Raw genomic sequence first — 15,222 nt, forward strand, 5'->3', positions numbered from 1 at the left:
CAGTGTGACTCTTTATTTTACCCGGCATGACTTACCCTTCTGGAGACTACACCCTTGTAGACAAATACTGCAAGTAAGCGTAAGCCCATACCTGCTGAAATCATGAGAGGAGGTACAGCTGACTGTCCTTCATCCTGGAGAGATTCTAACTGGGAATCCTCACTTGTTTCTTCCTGTGTCCGTGCAGTTTCCATGTCCTTAACAGGAACTGGTGCCACCTCTGCTTCTGAGGATGCTGCAACATCCTTGGCTGGAGCCACATTGTTGGCCAGGGTCACCTCCGTTTGTAGGGGTAGAGCCACATTCTTGCCCAGGGCCATCTCTGTTTCTGGAGATGAAACCATGTCCTTGCCCAGGGCCACCTCTGTTTCTGGAGATGAAACCATGTCCTTGCCCAGGGCCACCTCTGTTTCTTGAGGTGGAGCCACGTCCTTGCTCAGGGCCATCTCTACTTCTGGGGGTGGAGCCATGTCCTTGATTGGGGTGACTTCTGTTTCTGGAGGTGCAGCCATGTTCTTGACTAGGGCCACCTCTGTTTCTGGGGGTAGTACCATATCCCCAGTCAGGGCCTCCTCTGTTTCTGAGGACAGGGCTACCTCCTTGGCTAAGGATATTTCTGTGGATGACACAACATCCTCATCCAGTGGCACCTCTATTTCTGAAAGTGATGCTACACCCTTGGGTGGGGCCACCTCTCGGTCTGTAGGTGGTACCATGCCCTCAGTTGGGGCCAAATCCATTTTTACAGGTGGTGTCCTCTCTGTTTCTTTGAATAGTAGTATGTCCTTGGATGGGGTTACCTCTGTTTCTGTGGGCAGTACCACGTCCTTGGCCAAAGACACATCTGTTTCTGTGGGCAATACATTGTCCTTAACTGGGGTTGCCTCTGTTTCTAGGGGTAGTACCACGTCCTTGACTAACGCCATATCTGGTTCGATGGATGATTCCATGTCCTTGGCCAGGGCCACATCTGGTTCGGTAGGTGGTTCCGTGTCTTTAGCCAATGCCAACTCTGTTTCTGTGGCTGGCGCCACATCCTTGGCCAGGACCATCTCTGATTCTCGAGATGGTGCCATGTTAGCAGCCTTCAGTCCCATCATCATTTCCATTGCTTTTGCTGGTGCTCTCTCTTCTGCTGATGCCATTTCTACCTCCTTAGCAGGCTCTAGGGGAAATAAATTGGACATTTAGGATCCATCATTGTCTGCTCATAGCTCTTCATTCAAAACTTACTTTCTTAGGGCACGAGAGTATCTGGCTTTTGTGACCATAATATCCTAAACATAACTAAAAAGCTGTCCACTTAATGCATTTGTGCCTACTCTTCGACAGTCCTAATACTTAGAAGAATAGAATACTGGCAGAACAAAGAGTGGAGGAGGAAAGGCAAAGGAGAGAAAAAAACACAGGTCCAAAAAATCAACACAGGTACACAATTAGTGTCAGAAAGGGAACCTGTGGGACATCAAGAAAACCCCCCAGATTTCTAAATCTGCCCTGAATTACAGAGGGATTGTCTTTGCCCATTGGCCCTAAGTGTTGTATTTCAACTACAACTTAATTCCTCCAGCTTTGAAATCAGTAATTTAAGTTTAAAAACATCTGTGACAGTTGTGAAAATTTTACCTACCTATACTGCTTGCTGCACAAGGCTCAAAAATGTCTGCTGCTTTATATTGATTATTGATGCTGTAACTATTAAGTGATAAACAGGGATCCTAATAATGTACCTGCTGTAGGCTGCAGAGGCTGTGTAATGGCCTCAGGGGAAATGAAGGATTCTGAATGTGGAGGGTTTGGAGCTTCCACAGGCCACCCCTGAGGAACAACAGCTGCAGGAGCAAATGTGTCACAGGGAAACACACCTAATATTGAAACACAAATACATTTTTCAGACTCAGTCAACATTGGGGGAAAAAAGACATTTGATATTTAAAACCAGCTTTATATATTGCCATAAAGACATAGGCCAAAAGGACCAACGAGAAACAAAGCAAGCAAGTTTTAAAGTAAAAACCGCTGACATTCTCTAGGTTTTGGCTAATTGTTAGGCTGTTGCGCTGCTGATTGACACTGACTGGCCACCTTCTACAATGTTTTACAAAGATTCAAAAACACCAAAGAATAGGGAGGGTGGGAGGGAGACACAAGAGGGAGGAGATATGGGGATATATGTATTTGTATAGCTGATTCACTTTGTTATAAAGCAGAAACTAACACACCATTGTAAAGCAATTATACTCCAATAAAGATATTAAAAATAAATAAATAAAAAATAGCAAAGGACGAGCTCTTGCTCCTACATCACAACCGATAGAACGCAACATACAGTAAGGGACAGTGAATCAATTTCCTCATCTGTACAGTGAGATTAACATACAACCCTTTCCAACTTTAGAAGATACTTTTGTGAAAATGCTTTGTAAATTATTAAGAACTAGACAGATGTAAAAGCATTATTATTATGCTGTCCTCTGCCAGACCTAATATCACATGGGATTTAGTATCACCTGGTCCTTGCCATCAAGATTACTACAATTGAGCTAGAGAGGCAAGACAGACATATATCAAATAAGGTAAACTGTGTAGTATGGACTAAATGCTATAAGAATTTCTAAAGAACCATGAGACCAGCACAGTCACAGAAGGCTTCAGAGAAGCAAGAGCAGGAAGAGAGAAGAGAGTAGTCAATTACAAGGATGGGGAGCTCACTGAGCAAAGAAAAGAACGAGGATGCCAACAGGACAAGAATGTTTTTGGGACTATGAGATTAGTCTGATTCAAACAGATCTTGTATACCAGAGAGGGAAAAATGGGATTAGAACAAACAGTAGAAGAAAGAATCCAGAAAACCAGAGAATTTAGAGAAAAAAAAGTGTGTGTGGGGGAGCTGTCTTAAGGTCTTAATCATAAAAATGAGACAATGAATACAGAACAGGGAGTCAGATCATCAGGTATATTCAGAACTAATTTTAAAGGGGAGCAGGAAGTCTGACAGGCGACTACTGAGGTGGTCTAGGTATGAAGTGATAGGGGCTTGCACTGGGGTAAAGCAGAGGGAGCACAAAGAAAGAGAAGAAAGATGCTATAAAGAAAGAAGTCAATGCAACTAAGTGACTGCCTAGGTAGTGAGCTGACAAAACAGGAGTCAAAGCCAAAATCAAATCAGGAGACTAGATGGATTGCATCAAAGTCAACTCATTTAACATCCTTCTTGCAAGAGATCATCAGGCCAAAGAAAAGCATAAGTGAAACATACAACTACTAGCCAGGATCTTTACAAATACAAAATTATAAGCATTATTTGAAGTGGGACTTACTGATGATGGGTACTGAAGGAAACCAGAACATGTTACCCCAAAATATGCCCCTTTAACATAAAAATTTTGAGCTGAAGGCAATTAAGCAAACAACAAATTGAGAAGAAGCTCCTCCCTTTCTGCCTAAAGGCAGGATATAAATTTTCCTTTCACTGGCATGAGACACTTATCAGGCCAGAGAGGGCACCAAAGGAATATGCAAACAAACCTGACTCCATTAGTTCCCTCTCATATACTTACCTTCCCGAAGTATGACTCTTGGAAGTGTAAAATTGCTTTCCTTTATCCTGTCATTTCTCTACAAATTTAATATTCTTCGTTGAGGATGCTACACAAACTGAATTTCTTTCTTTTTTTAAATAAATTTATTTATTTTGTTTTTTTGTTTATATATTTTTGACTGTGTTGGGTCTTTGTTGCTGCATGCGGACTTTCTCTACTTGCAGCGAGCAGGGGCTACTCTTCATTGAGGTGCGCCGGCTTTTCCTTGCGAAGCATGAGCTCTAGGCATGTGGGCTTTGGTAGTTGTGGCACGCGGGCTCAGTAGTTGTGGCTCACAGGCTCTAGAGTGCAGGGTCAGTGATTGTGGTGCAAGGGCTTAGCTGCTCTGCGGCATGTGGGATCTTCCCAGACCAGGGCTTGAACCCATGTCCCCTGCATTGGCAGGCGGATTCTCAACCACTGTGCCACCAGGGAAGTCCCAAACTGAATTTCTAAGCTACACCTTTGAGTTACTTTCTTCTCATGTGATGTATGTTGCATGCGTTAATAAACTATTTGTTTTTTCTTATTAACCTGTCTACAGAGTCTCAACTGAACACCAAAGATGGGTAGAAGTAAAGTTTTGCCTGCCCTACAGTACCTTGGCCACATTCACGTTAAGTTATACAAAACCAGGAATGAGGAAACTACTAATTGATAACTAAGATCTGTTTAACGTTTAGTTTACCATGTACCAGAAACTATGCGAAGTACTTTTACATAAATTTTATTTCATCAACACCACATCTTTAAGGTAAGAACAAGTGGTGGCCCCATTTTATAAAGAAGCCAAAGTTTAGGGAGGACATAACTTGTGGAAGGCCATGAACTAATAAAAATATGGAGACAGAACCTGGCCCTAGGATATAGGATTCAAGATCCCATGAGAGGAGGTGAGCTGAACCTGAGCAGCCCAACTGTGAATTCTCTGTGACTAATCTAGAAGGAGCCTTGTCAGAGCCAGAGCCCCTAAACATGACTTTGCCTAGTGATTCACTTCAAAGGTGATGGGTGAAAAGCCAAATTAATTGATGGAGGTAAGAAGTAAATCCAGCTGGAGAAGTCATACCATAACTGTCTTTCAGGGGGTCATTTTGTTCTGCAGATGCTGAAGCACTGGTTGTTCCACTGGGGAGAAAGAGCAAATCTTCCAGGCTGTCATCATGGTGCATCTTAAAGGGATCTGGAATAAAAAAGGAATTTAAAACTCATTCCCATTGAACACAACTAGAAACATTATCATTCCTTATTATGCTCTGATGAATACTGATTAGCTACATGTGTGTCATCAACAGTGAGTTAAATATGTTGAGATAATATGTGACTGAATGTGGTAGGGAATCAAATATTCATTAATTCATTTGTGACAAGTTAAAAATACATAATCTCATATTCTCTAAGATTTAATTATCTAAATCAGACAGCCAACAAACACATAAAACTAAAACTACAACTAATGCTCGAGTCTATAATATATTAGGAGGTGAGAGTACAAATATAATTAAACTTTCAATATGTATTTACAGAACAGACATTCATTTTAGGTTATTAAAAAAAAACACACACAGAACAAGTAAAAGAGACATTTTCACCTCCTGTGGAGAGCATGAAGAAAACTGCATTTCAAAAGCTGTCTGAATGAGACAAGGTGAACTGCTGGTACCTGGAAAGAATGAACTCTAGACTCAGGAGTTGACATGAGTAAAGGCACTGAAAACATCAGGTAAACTCTGTACCTTCTTACATGAAAAAAGAGCAAAGCCATTTAGGCCAAGCAAGAATTCTGCTCTCCAAGGAGGCCATCTCGAAATGCAACACACATCAGAATTAGCCTGAAAGCTTATAAAAACACTGCTGGGCCCTAAGAATCTGCATTTCTAACTAGTTTCTCAGGGAATGCTAATTCCCTTTAGGCACTTCCATTGTCAGAGGCAGCTGCACTGAAGTCCAGGCTTTAAGTGAATGTTCATTCCTGTGGCTCTGAGGCAGCTGCCCCTCCCTCTTCTAGTAAGGGATTTCAGGATTAGGGGAGAGCACAGCACTGCAGAATATGAACGAGCAGAAAGGAAACTGAGAAACTGCTGGGGCTGGAGGAGGCCCCAGTGCTTCTGCTTCAGAACAGCAGAGGAGCTAGAATCTAGCCATATTAGAAAGCTTCATTCTCCCCAGTCTTAACTTGGTTTGGGGTACCTGCTGCTTGCTCTGCCTCTCACACTTCCGCTGAAGGAAAACAGGACAGTTAAACCAGCAATGAGAATAACTGTTGTATGGTTCACACATTAGGAGGGGAAGAATGCTAAATCACATGTAAAAATCAAAGATTTCTACAAAGTTCTGTCATTTATTCATTACTATTTTACTCGGTGCATATGATATGGCAGACCCTGTGTGGTCTAAAAACACAAAGACGTATAAGATCAGGGTTGAAAACACTTAGGAGATGGATATACTTTAGTTCAAGTCAAGGAAGGTCTTCACTTGACAAATATTTAAGCTGAGCACTAAAGAACTGAGTGGTTGCGGGACAGAGGAAGACCTTTTCTTTCTCTACCTACATACATTCCCTCTCTTAGTGATCTCATCCAGTCTCACAGTTTAAAATTCCATCTATAAGATGATGACACTCAAATTTGTATCTCCAGTCATTTCAACCTCTCCCTTTATTTCCTGACTTCTGTATCAAACTGCCAACACTTAATGTATAAAATAAAGCCAAAATGTAACCCGTTTCCCAAATCACTCCTCCTACAGTCTTCCCATCTCTGATGGCATTCTATCTTTTTGGTCCAAAACCCTGGAGTCATCCTTGGTTTCTCTCTTTCATACACCACATCCAAGTCATCAGGAAATCCAGCTGACTTGACCTTCAAAATGTCCCTCAGGGGTCTTCCCTGGTGGCACAGTGGATAAGAATCTGCCTGCCAATGCAGGGGACACAGGTTCGAGCCTTAGTCCAGGAAGATCCTACATGCCGCGGAGCAACTAAGCCCGTGTGCCACAACTGCTGAGCCTGTGCTCTAGAGCCCACGAGCCACAATTACTGAGCCCGCATGCCACAACTACTGAAGCCTGAGCTCCGCAACAAGAGAAGCCACCACAATGAGAAGTCCGCACACCGCAAAGAAGAGTAGCCCCCGCTCGCCACAACTAGAGAAAGCCCATGTGCGGCAACGAAGACCCAACACAGCCAAAAGATAAATAAATAAAATGAAAAAAAAATGTCTCCCAGAATCTATTTCTTCCCCACCTCCACTACAGTTTCTCACAAGGCTGCAGTGAAGGTACTGCCCAGGGCTGTGATCATTTGGAGACTTGACTGGGGCTGGAGAACCTGCCTACATGATGATGGCTTACTCACATGGCTATTAACTGGAGGCTTCTGTTCCTCCCCACGTGTGCCTCTCCACAGCAGCAGCTATTGCCAGGGTGAGTAAACCCAGTGTGACCAAGACAGAAACTGTAGTGCCTTTTGTAATCTAATCTTAGAAATGGCATAACATTATTTCTGCCATCTATTCTATTGGTCACATAGCCCAAGCATGGTACAATGTGGAAGGTGACTACACAAGGGTGTGACTACTAGGAGGTGGGGATCACTGGAGCCATCACCCTGAATTAGTAATTAAAAACTACTCACAAAGAAACGCCCTGGCTGAGATGGCTTCCCTGATGAAATCTACCAAACATTTAAAGAAGAATGAAAATCAATTCTTCACAAACACTTCCAAAAATATTAAAGAGAGGAGGATACTTCTCAACTCATTGTATGAGACTAATATAAAACTAGACAAAGACATCTCAAGAAAGGAAAACTACTGACCAGTATCTTTTCTGAACATGGATGCAAAAATCCTCAACAAATGTTTACATATGTGCCAGCATATAAAACTCATTATATACCATGACCAAATGGGATCCATCTCAGGAATGCAACATTGGTTTAACATCCAAGAATCAATTAATGGAATACATACATAACAACAGAATTTAAAAAATAAAACCACATGATCATCAATAGATGCAGAAAAATCACTTGGCAAAACCCAACACCCTTTCACAATAAATCAAACACTCAACAAATTAGGAATAGAAGGCATTTTCCTTAATCTGATAAACAACATCAACAAAAACCGCACAGCTAAGACCATGCTTAATGGTAAAAGACTGGATGCTTTCCCTAACTAAGACCAGGAACAAACAAGGAAGTCTGCTCTTGCCACTTCTATTTAACACTGTACTGAAGGTTCTAGTCAGGACAATTAAGCAAGGACAAGAAATAAAAGGCAGCCTGATTAGAAAGGAAGAAGTAAAACTTTATTGTAGAGGACATGATCTTATATGCAGAAAATCCTACGGAATCAACTAAAAAACTATTAGAATTAATGAGTTCAGCAAGGTCGGAAGATACAAGATCAATATACAAAAACCAATTCAGATTCAGAACAATCTGAAAATGAAATGAAGAAAACAATTCCATTCATAAGAATAAAGAAGAATAAAATATTAGGAATAAATTTTACAAAAGGGAGTATAAAACTTACACTCTGAAAACTACAAAAATATTGCTGAAAGAAGTAAGATATAAACACATGGAAAAACATTCTAAGTTTAAGGATTGGAAGACTTAATATTGTTGAGATGGCAAAACTCCCCGAATTGATCTACAGATTTAACACAATTCCTATCAAAAATCCCAGCTGATTTCTTTTTCTTTTAATTAATTAATTAATTTATTTATTTATTTATTTATTTTTGGCTGCACTGGGTCTTTGTTGTCGCCTGTGGGTTTTCTCTAGTTGCGGCAAGCGGGGTCTACTCTTTGCAGTGGTGCGCAGGCTTCTCATTGCGGTGGCTTCTCTTTTGCAGAGCACAGGCTTTAGGTGTGTGGGCTTCAGTAGTTGTGGCACAAGGGCTCAGTAGTTGTGGTGCACAGGCTTAGTAGCTCCATGGCATGTGGGATCTTTACAGACCAGGGATCGAACCCATGTCCCCTGAATTGCCAGACAGATTCTTAACCACTGTGCCACAGGGAAGTCCCGCAGCTGATTTCGTTATAGAAATTCACAAGCTGACTCTAAAATTAATATGGAATTGCAAAGGATACAAAATAGCCAAAATAATCATCAAAAAGAAGACCAGGGCTTCCCTGGTGACGCAGTGGTTGAGAGTCCGCCTGCCGATGCAGGGGACAGGGGTTCGTGCCCAGGTCCGGGAAGATCCCACATGCCACGGAGCGGCTGGGCCCTTGAGCCATGGCCACTGAGGCTGCACGTCCAGAGCCTGTGCTCCGCCACGTGAGAGGCCACAACAGTGAGAGGCCCGCGAACCGCAAAAAAAAAAAAAAGACCAAAGTAGGTAGACTCATACTACTCAATTGCAAAACTTACCACAAAGCAACAGTAACCATGACAGTGTAGTACTGGCATAAGGACAGACATACAGAACAATGGAACAGAACTAAGAGCTGAGAAACAAAACTGTATATCTATGGTCAACAAATTTTCAACAAGGGTGCCAAGACAATTCAATGGGGAAAGGATAGACTTTTCAAAAAATGGAGCTGGGACAACTGGATATCCACATGAAGAACAATGAATCTGGACCCCTACACCTTTCACCATACACAAAAACTAACCCACAGTGGATCAAAGACCTCAATATAAGAGCTAAAACTATATAAAATTTTTAGAAGAAAACATAAGGATAAATCTTCATGACCTCAGATTTGGTGATGGATTCTTAGATATGACACCAAAGATTGAGCAACGAAAGAAAAACTAGATAAACTGGACATCATCAAAATTAAAAACTGGGCTTCCCTGCTGGCACAGTGGTTGAGAATCTGCCTGCTGATGCAGGGGACGTGGGTTGGAGCCCTGGTCCGGGAGGATCCCACGTCCCGTGGAGCAGCTGAGCCCATGTGCCACAACTTCTGAGCCCATGTGCCACACCTACTGAGGCCCGTGCGCCTGGAGCCCATGCTCTGCAATGGGAGAAGCCACTGCAATGAGAGTCCTGCGTACCGCAGCGAGGAGCAGACCCCGCTTGCCGCAGCTGGAGAAGGCCCATGTGCAGCAACAAAGACCCAACGCAGCCAACAATAAATAAATTTAATTAATTAATTATTAAAAACTTGTGCTCCACGGACACTACCAAGAAAATCAGAAGACAAGCCACAAAATGGGAGAAAATATTTGCAAATCATAAATCTGATAAGCGTCTAGTATGTGAAATATATAAAGAATTCTTACAGCACAGCAAAAAGATCAACCAACTAGAAAATGGTCAAAGGATCTGAATACACATTTCTCTAAGGAAGGTATACAAATAGCCAATAAGCACATGAAAAGATAAAAAGATAATCAACATCATCAGCCATTAGGAAAATGCAAATCAAAATCACCACAAGATACCATTTCACACCCATTAGGTTAGTTATAATTGTTTAAAAAGGGAAAACAAGTGTTGTCAAGGATGTAGTGATTACAAACCTCATGCGTTACTGGTGGGAATATAAAATGTTGTAGTTGCTTTGGAAAACAGCTTGGCAATTCCTCAAATGATTAAACAGAGTTACCATATGATCAGCAATTCCAATCCAGGTTACATTCCTTCATCTACACAAAATCTTGTACACGAATGCTTTAGAAAGCATTATTTACAATAGTTTGAAAAAAAAAGGGGGAGACCAACCCAAATGTCCATCAACTGATGAATAAACAAAATGCAGTGTATCCATACAAAATATTACATGCCTATTTAAAGAATGAAGTTCTAATCCATGCCAAAAAATGCATGTACTTTGAAAACACTGGGCCAAATGAAAAAAGCCAGTCACAAAAGACCACATATTAACGTGATGATTCCATTCATACGAAATGTCCTGAATAGGTAAATTTATAGAGACAGAAAGTAGATTTAGTGGTTGCTTAGGGCTGGGGTGGATAAGGAGATGGGGGTGAAATCTAAGGAGTACTGAGTTTCTTTATGAGGTGACAAAAAATATTGTAAAATGGACTCTGGTGATGGCTGTACATATATGTAAATATACTAAAATCCACTCAATTGTACATTTTAAATGGGTGAATTGTATGCTATGTGAATTACATCTCATTAAAGCTTTCTTCAAAAATTACGTATATCTGGGACAGCTAATGACTGAAGAGTAGTACAGAACATCAAGTACTAGAACATCTGGAACCAGTTATGGGCACCTTTTAAGTTAGATAGCAAAAAAGAAACCATATATAAGTGGAAACAAATAACTTGAGCTCTCAATCTCATTAACTCTGACATGGAGGTATCGACTACTGCTTTGAGGTGCTTCTGCAGTCCATCCCTCCCACCACTTCCAACTCTAGGCAACTACAGATAGGCTTTTTTTTTTTGTCTCTATAAATTAGTTAGAATTTTATACAAATTGGGTATAAGTTTTAGTTTTCTTTTTTTTGTCAAATGAGGATAATATATACTTGGCAGAGTTAGCTAAGAAACGCAGATAATATGTATATTGAGGCTCTAGTACTGTGCCTGGCACAAAATAGGCATTTGACAAACGGTGCTATTAGTACTATAATAATTCCTTTTGGAAGAACTAAGGTTCTAAGGTACTATTGATCATTTAGCCCTCAATGAATATGAATTTCAGATTTTTACTCAAAACAGGTTTTGAAGGGGAGAAAACAAAGGGGTACCTGCCTCAGAAGAAGGGATAAATAGAGAGGAGAAAGGGTCAACTAAATGTTCAGGGGAAATAATCATACCTTGGTTGTGCTTTACAAGCTATATTTAGGCTGAAATGTTTTATCTCATTTACCGGTGGGAATATAAAATTTTGCAGTTGCTTTGGAAAACAGCTTAAACAGTGGTGATTGTGGCTTTTCCATGTTTATGTCATAGTTCACATTCAGCAGTCACAAGCAAGCCTTGCACTTACCAGTCTGGATAGGATTCACCACTTGCTCGGGTTCAAAGCAAAAGTTTGTATTTTCTGGCCAGTTCTGGCTGTTCTGATATCCCTGGTAGGCCATTTTCTCTTCAAGGAATTCAGTTGGAGACCCTTCAAATAGAAAGAGGAAACAAAAGTTATAAGGTACCACTGTTGACATCTAATTATTTTTGGCTTTTGTAAATAATGCTGCTATGAACATTCAAGTACAGATTTTTGTGTGGACATACGTTTTCAATTCTATTGGGTATATATGCTCAGCAGTTGAACTGCTAGGTGATACAGCAATTCTATGTTTAACATTTTGAGGATCTGCCAAACTTTTCCATAAATGTATATAAATGGCTGTACCAGTTTATAATCTCACCAGTAATGTCTGAGGGCTTCAATTTCTCCACATCTTCACCAACACCTGCTATTATCTTTTTTTATTTTAGCCATTCTAGATATGGGTGTGAAGTGGTACCTCATCATGGTTTTGATTTGCATTTCCCTGACGACTAATGATGTTATGTATTATTTCATGTGCTTATCTAAGGTCACTTTTATGTTTTTCTTTCCCCAAAGAAAGGTTTATTCAAATAATTTACCCAATTTTAAATTAAGCTACTTGGTTTTTTTATTATTGAAATGTCAGATTCACTTTCTTGATGATGTCCTTGGAACACAAAAGTTTTTAATTTCAATGAAGTCCAGTTTATGTACTTTTTCGGTCATCTGTGCTTTCGGTGTCGTATCTAAGAAACCACTGACTAATCTAAGGTTACAAAGATTTATGCCCATGTTTTCTTGTAAGAGTCTTATAGTTTTACCTCTTACATATACGTATATGATCCATTTTGGGTTAATTTTTTATATGGTGTTAGGTAGGGGTCTTAACTTCACTCCTTTGCATACAGCTATCCATTTTCCCAGCACCATTTCTTGAAAAGACTGTGCTTCCCCCATTAACTTATCTTGGCACCCTTGCTGAAAAATGTAAGAGTTTACATCTAGACTTTGACAGTTTCTTAAAATGTTAAACTTAGACTTATCACATGACCCAGCAATTCCACTCCTAGGTGTCTACCCGAGAGAAATGAAAACAAATATCTACACAAAGACAATATATGAATGTTCACAGCCATGTTATTTATAATAGCTAAAGACTGGAAACAAACCCAAAATTCATCAACTGATGAATGGATAAACAAAATATGGTACATATATTGGAATATTATTCAGCTGTAAACGGGAATGAAATACTGATAAACACCTCAACATGGATGGATGAACTTTACAAGCATTAATAAGCTAAGTGAGAAAAGCACGACGTGAAAGACTATATGCTGTATGATTCTGTTTATACGAGTTTTCTAGAAAAGATGACTATAAAGATAAGAAGCAAATCATTGGTTGCCTAGACTGTAAATAGAGATGGGGATTGAGTGTACATGGACTCAAGATAACTTTAAGGGTGGTAAAAAAAATTTCTGAAAAATGGATTGTGGTGATGAATGCACAACTCTGTAAATTTACAATGGGTGAATTTTATAGTATGTAAATTATATCTCAATAAAGTGGTTAAAAAAAAAAATCTAGGACTCCCAGGTATGTGCCTTTAGCATATACTTCCCGTGTTGGGGGCTATGAATTTTTGTGGAGAAGGTTATGGAAGTGAGTGAGGAAAGAAGTTTTGAAAGGCTGAATAGCTACAGTACGAACACGGTTGAAGTTTCCTTACTGCCCTGCTTCTGGAAAAAAGACTAGGACTTTAAAAAGTTGTACCTGGGAAAAGGAGAAGGCTCAACCACAGGGTACTTCAAAAAGATCCAGATACCTGCTGCTAATCTCAAGACAAACTTTGAGGGTAAGTGGCAGAACTGTCCCTCCTTTATTACTAGCTAACTCATCAGGTTGCCTTGAGGTACAAATTTTCCCCTTCATGATTGACCTTTATTTTCATGTTTCATAGAATCACCTAAATCTGATTTCAACTACATGAAGCGCTTGAGGAAAGAGGAGGAAGAGGAATGAAACAAAAAAATTTATCCTAGATTACATTCCCTGAAATGTTCCTTCAGGAACACATCCCAAGAGAATGTTAGATATCTGAGGCCATTTTTTTTTTCTCTAAACATTTTCACTTAAGCATAATAAATCTGTGGACTTTAAGTTATCTTCCATGCCTGCAAGAATGTAAGGGGGATAATATACTGTATTTTTACTTAAGATATTTCAATTATAATTTTATAATTAAAACTCTTCTTATGTAAGTGAAATGCCTAGTCTCTGAGAAACTTATCTGCTGAAGGTAGACTGTACATGACAAAGCCTCCCAAGTTCTACCTGTCAAAGAGAGCCTCTAGCAGTTGTTCTTCTCTGAATGTTCCATGCCTCCAGACCTGCACACAACTAAGAAACTTCTGCTATAAGTTGCAAGAGAAGTAGGCAAATCAATTCTTCAGGAGAGACTTTTTCTAAAATTCAGGCAGTATCTGTCATGAATATCTTTTTAAGATGGAAACTGATCATCATAATCATCTTTCATCAATAACAGTTTACAATGGATGTACAGGATGTTCCACACATAGCTATTCCCTAGGTCAACTATCAATAAATGACAAAGGTACAGAAGTAAATACACCATTAGTTATGGTACAACCTGGGTACAGGGATTAGAGAAAAAACTCAGCAATACAGCTCAGCTACGGCATATACTACCAGGGACTTAAAACATCCTGCAATGTGGCCCTGGCAAACGCATGTCTAAGACCTCCAGAGGTTGAAATGCAACCACTCCATCCCCTCAAAGCACTCCCTTCCTCCCCCTTTTGGTCTCTCCCCAGGATTCTTTCTCTTTTCTGTCCCTCCTTTGGCTTTAAGAGGGCCAACTTTTTTTTTTTTTTTTTTTTTGCGGTACGCGGGCCTCTCACTGTTGTGGCCTCTCCCGTTGCGAAGCACAGGCTCCGGACGCGCAGGCTCAGCGGCCATGGCTCACGGGCCTAGCCACTCCGCGGCATGTGGGATCTTCCCGGACCGGGGCACGAACCCGTGTCCCCTGCATTGGCAGGCGGACTCTCAACCACTGCGCCACCAGGGAAGCCCAAGAGGGCCTACTTTAAATGGCATTTCAACACAAGGAAGTTCTCCAGAGCTGACTATAGTCCAACTGGGTTAACTGTGTGATTTAATATTCTGTAGTAGCTTATATGTACTCATCATTATTTCAGCAGATATATAGGGCCAGTTTGATATCTGCCACATTCTGATTTTTAGATGGTGCTGGAGAAAAAGTCGCAAGGCTGACAGAAACAAAAGACATAAAATCCTCAGGAAAGCAATAAGACAGCAAGAACGAATCAACTGGTGATTACACAGCTCTGAATTAACAGCACCAAGAAATATGAAATATTAAAAAAAAACAGAGATTGAGGCTCTTCACTTCAGTTTTCCCCAGGCAAACTTCCCACCTTTTCAATACTTTTTGTTTTTGTTTTTGTTTTTTGCGGTACGCGGGCCTCTCACTGTTGTGGCCCCTCCCGTTGCGGAGCACAGGCTCCGGACGCACAGGCTCAGTGGTCATGGCTCACGGGCCCAGCCACTCCGCGGCATGTGGGATCTTCCCAGACCTGGGCACGAACCCGTGTCTCCTGCGTCGGCAGGTGGACTCTCAACCACTGTGTCACCAGGGAAGCCCTCAATGCTTTTTTA

At 40.7% G+C, this 15,222-nt stretch overlaps 1 protein-coding gene across 1 annotated transcript in view; it reads right to left on the minus strand.

Annotated features, from left to right (window-relative positions):
- The window catches only part of MAP4 (microtubule associated protein 4), a 109,388-nt gene that overhangs the window by 46,194 nt on the left and 47,972 nt on the right, over positions 1–15,222 (minus strand). The window contains exons 3-6 of the mRNA XM_007446145.1: positions 11,518–11,640; positions 4,651–4,764; positions 1,731–1,865; positions 92–1,165 (exon numbers count right to left, since the gene is read on the minus strand). Of these exons, the coding sequence (XP_007446207.1) occupies positions 92–1,165; positions 1,731–1,865; positions 4,651–4,764; positions 11,518–11,640 (1,446 nt within the window). The remainder of the gene's footprint in view (positions 1–91; positions 1,166–1,730; positions 1,866–4,650; positions 4,765–11,517; positions 11,641–15,222) is intronic.

This window comes from Lipotes vexillifer, unplaced genomic scaffold (assembly GCF_000442215.2).
Source record: "Lipotes vexillifer unplaced genomic scaffold, Lipotes_vexillifer_v1.1 scaffold491, whole genome shotgun sequence".
Taxonomy (NCBI): Eukaryota; Metazoa; Chordata; class Mammalia; order Artiodactyla; family Lipotidae; genus Lipotes; species Lipotes vexillifer.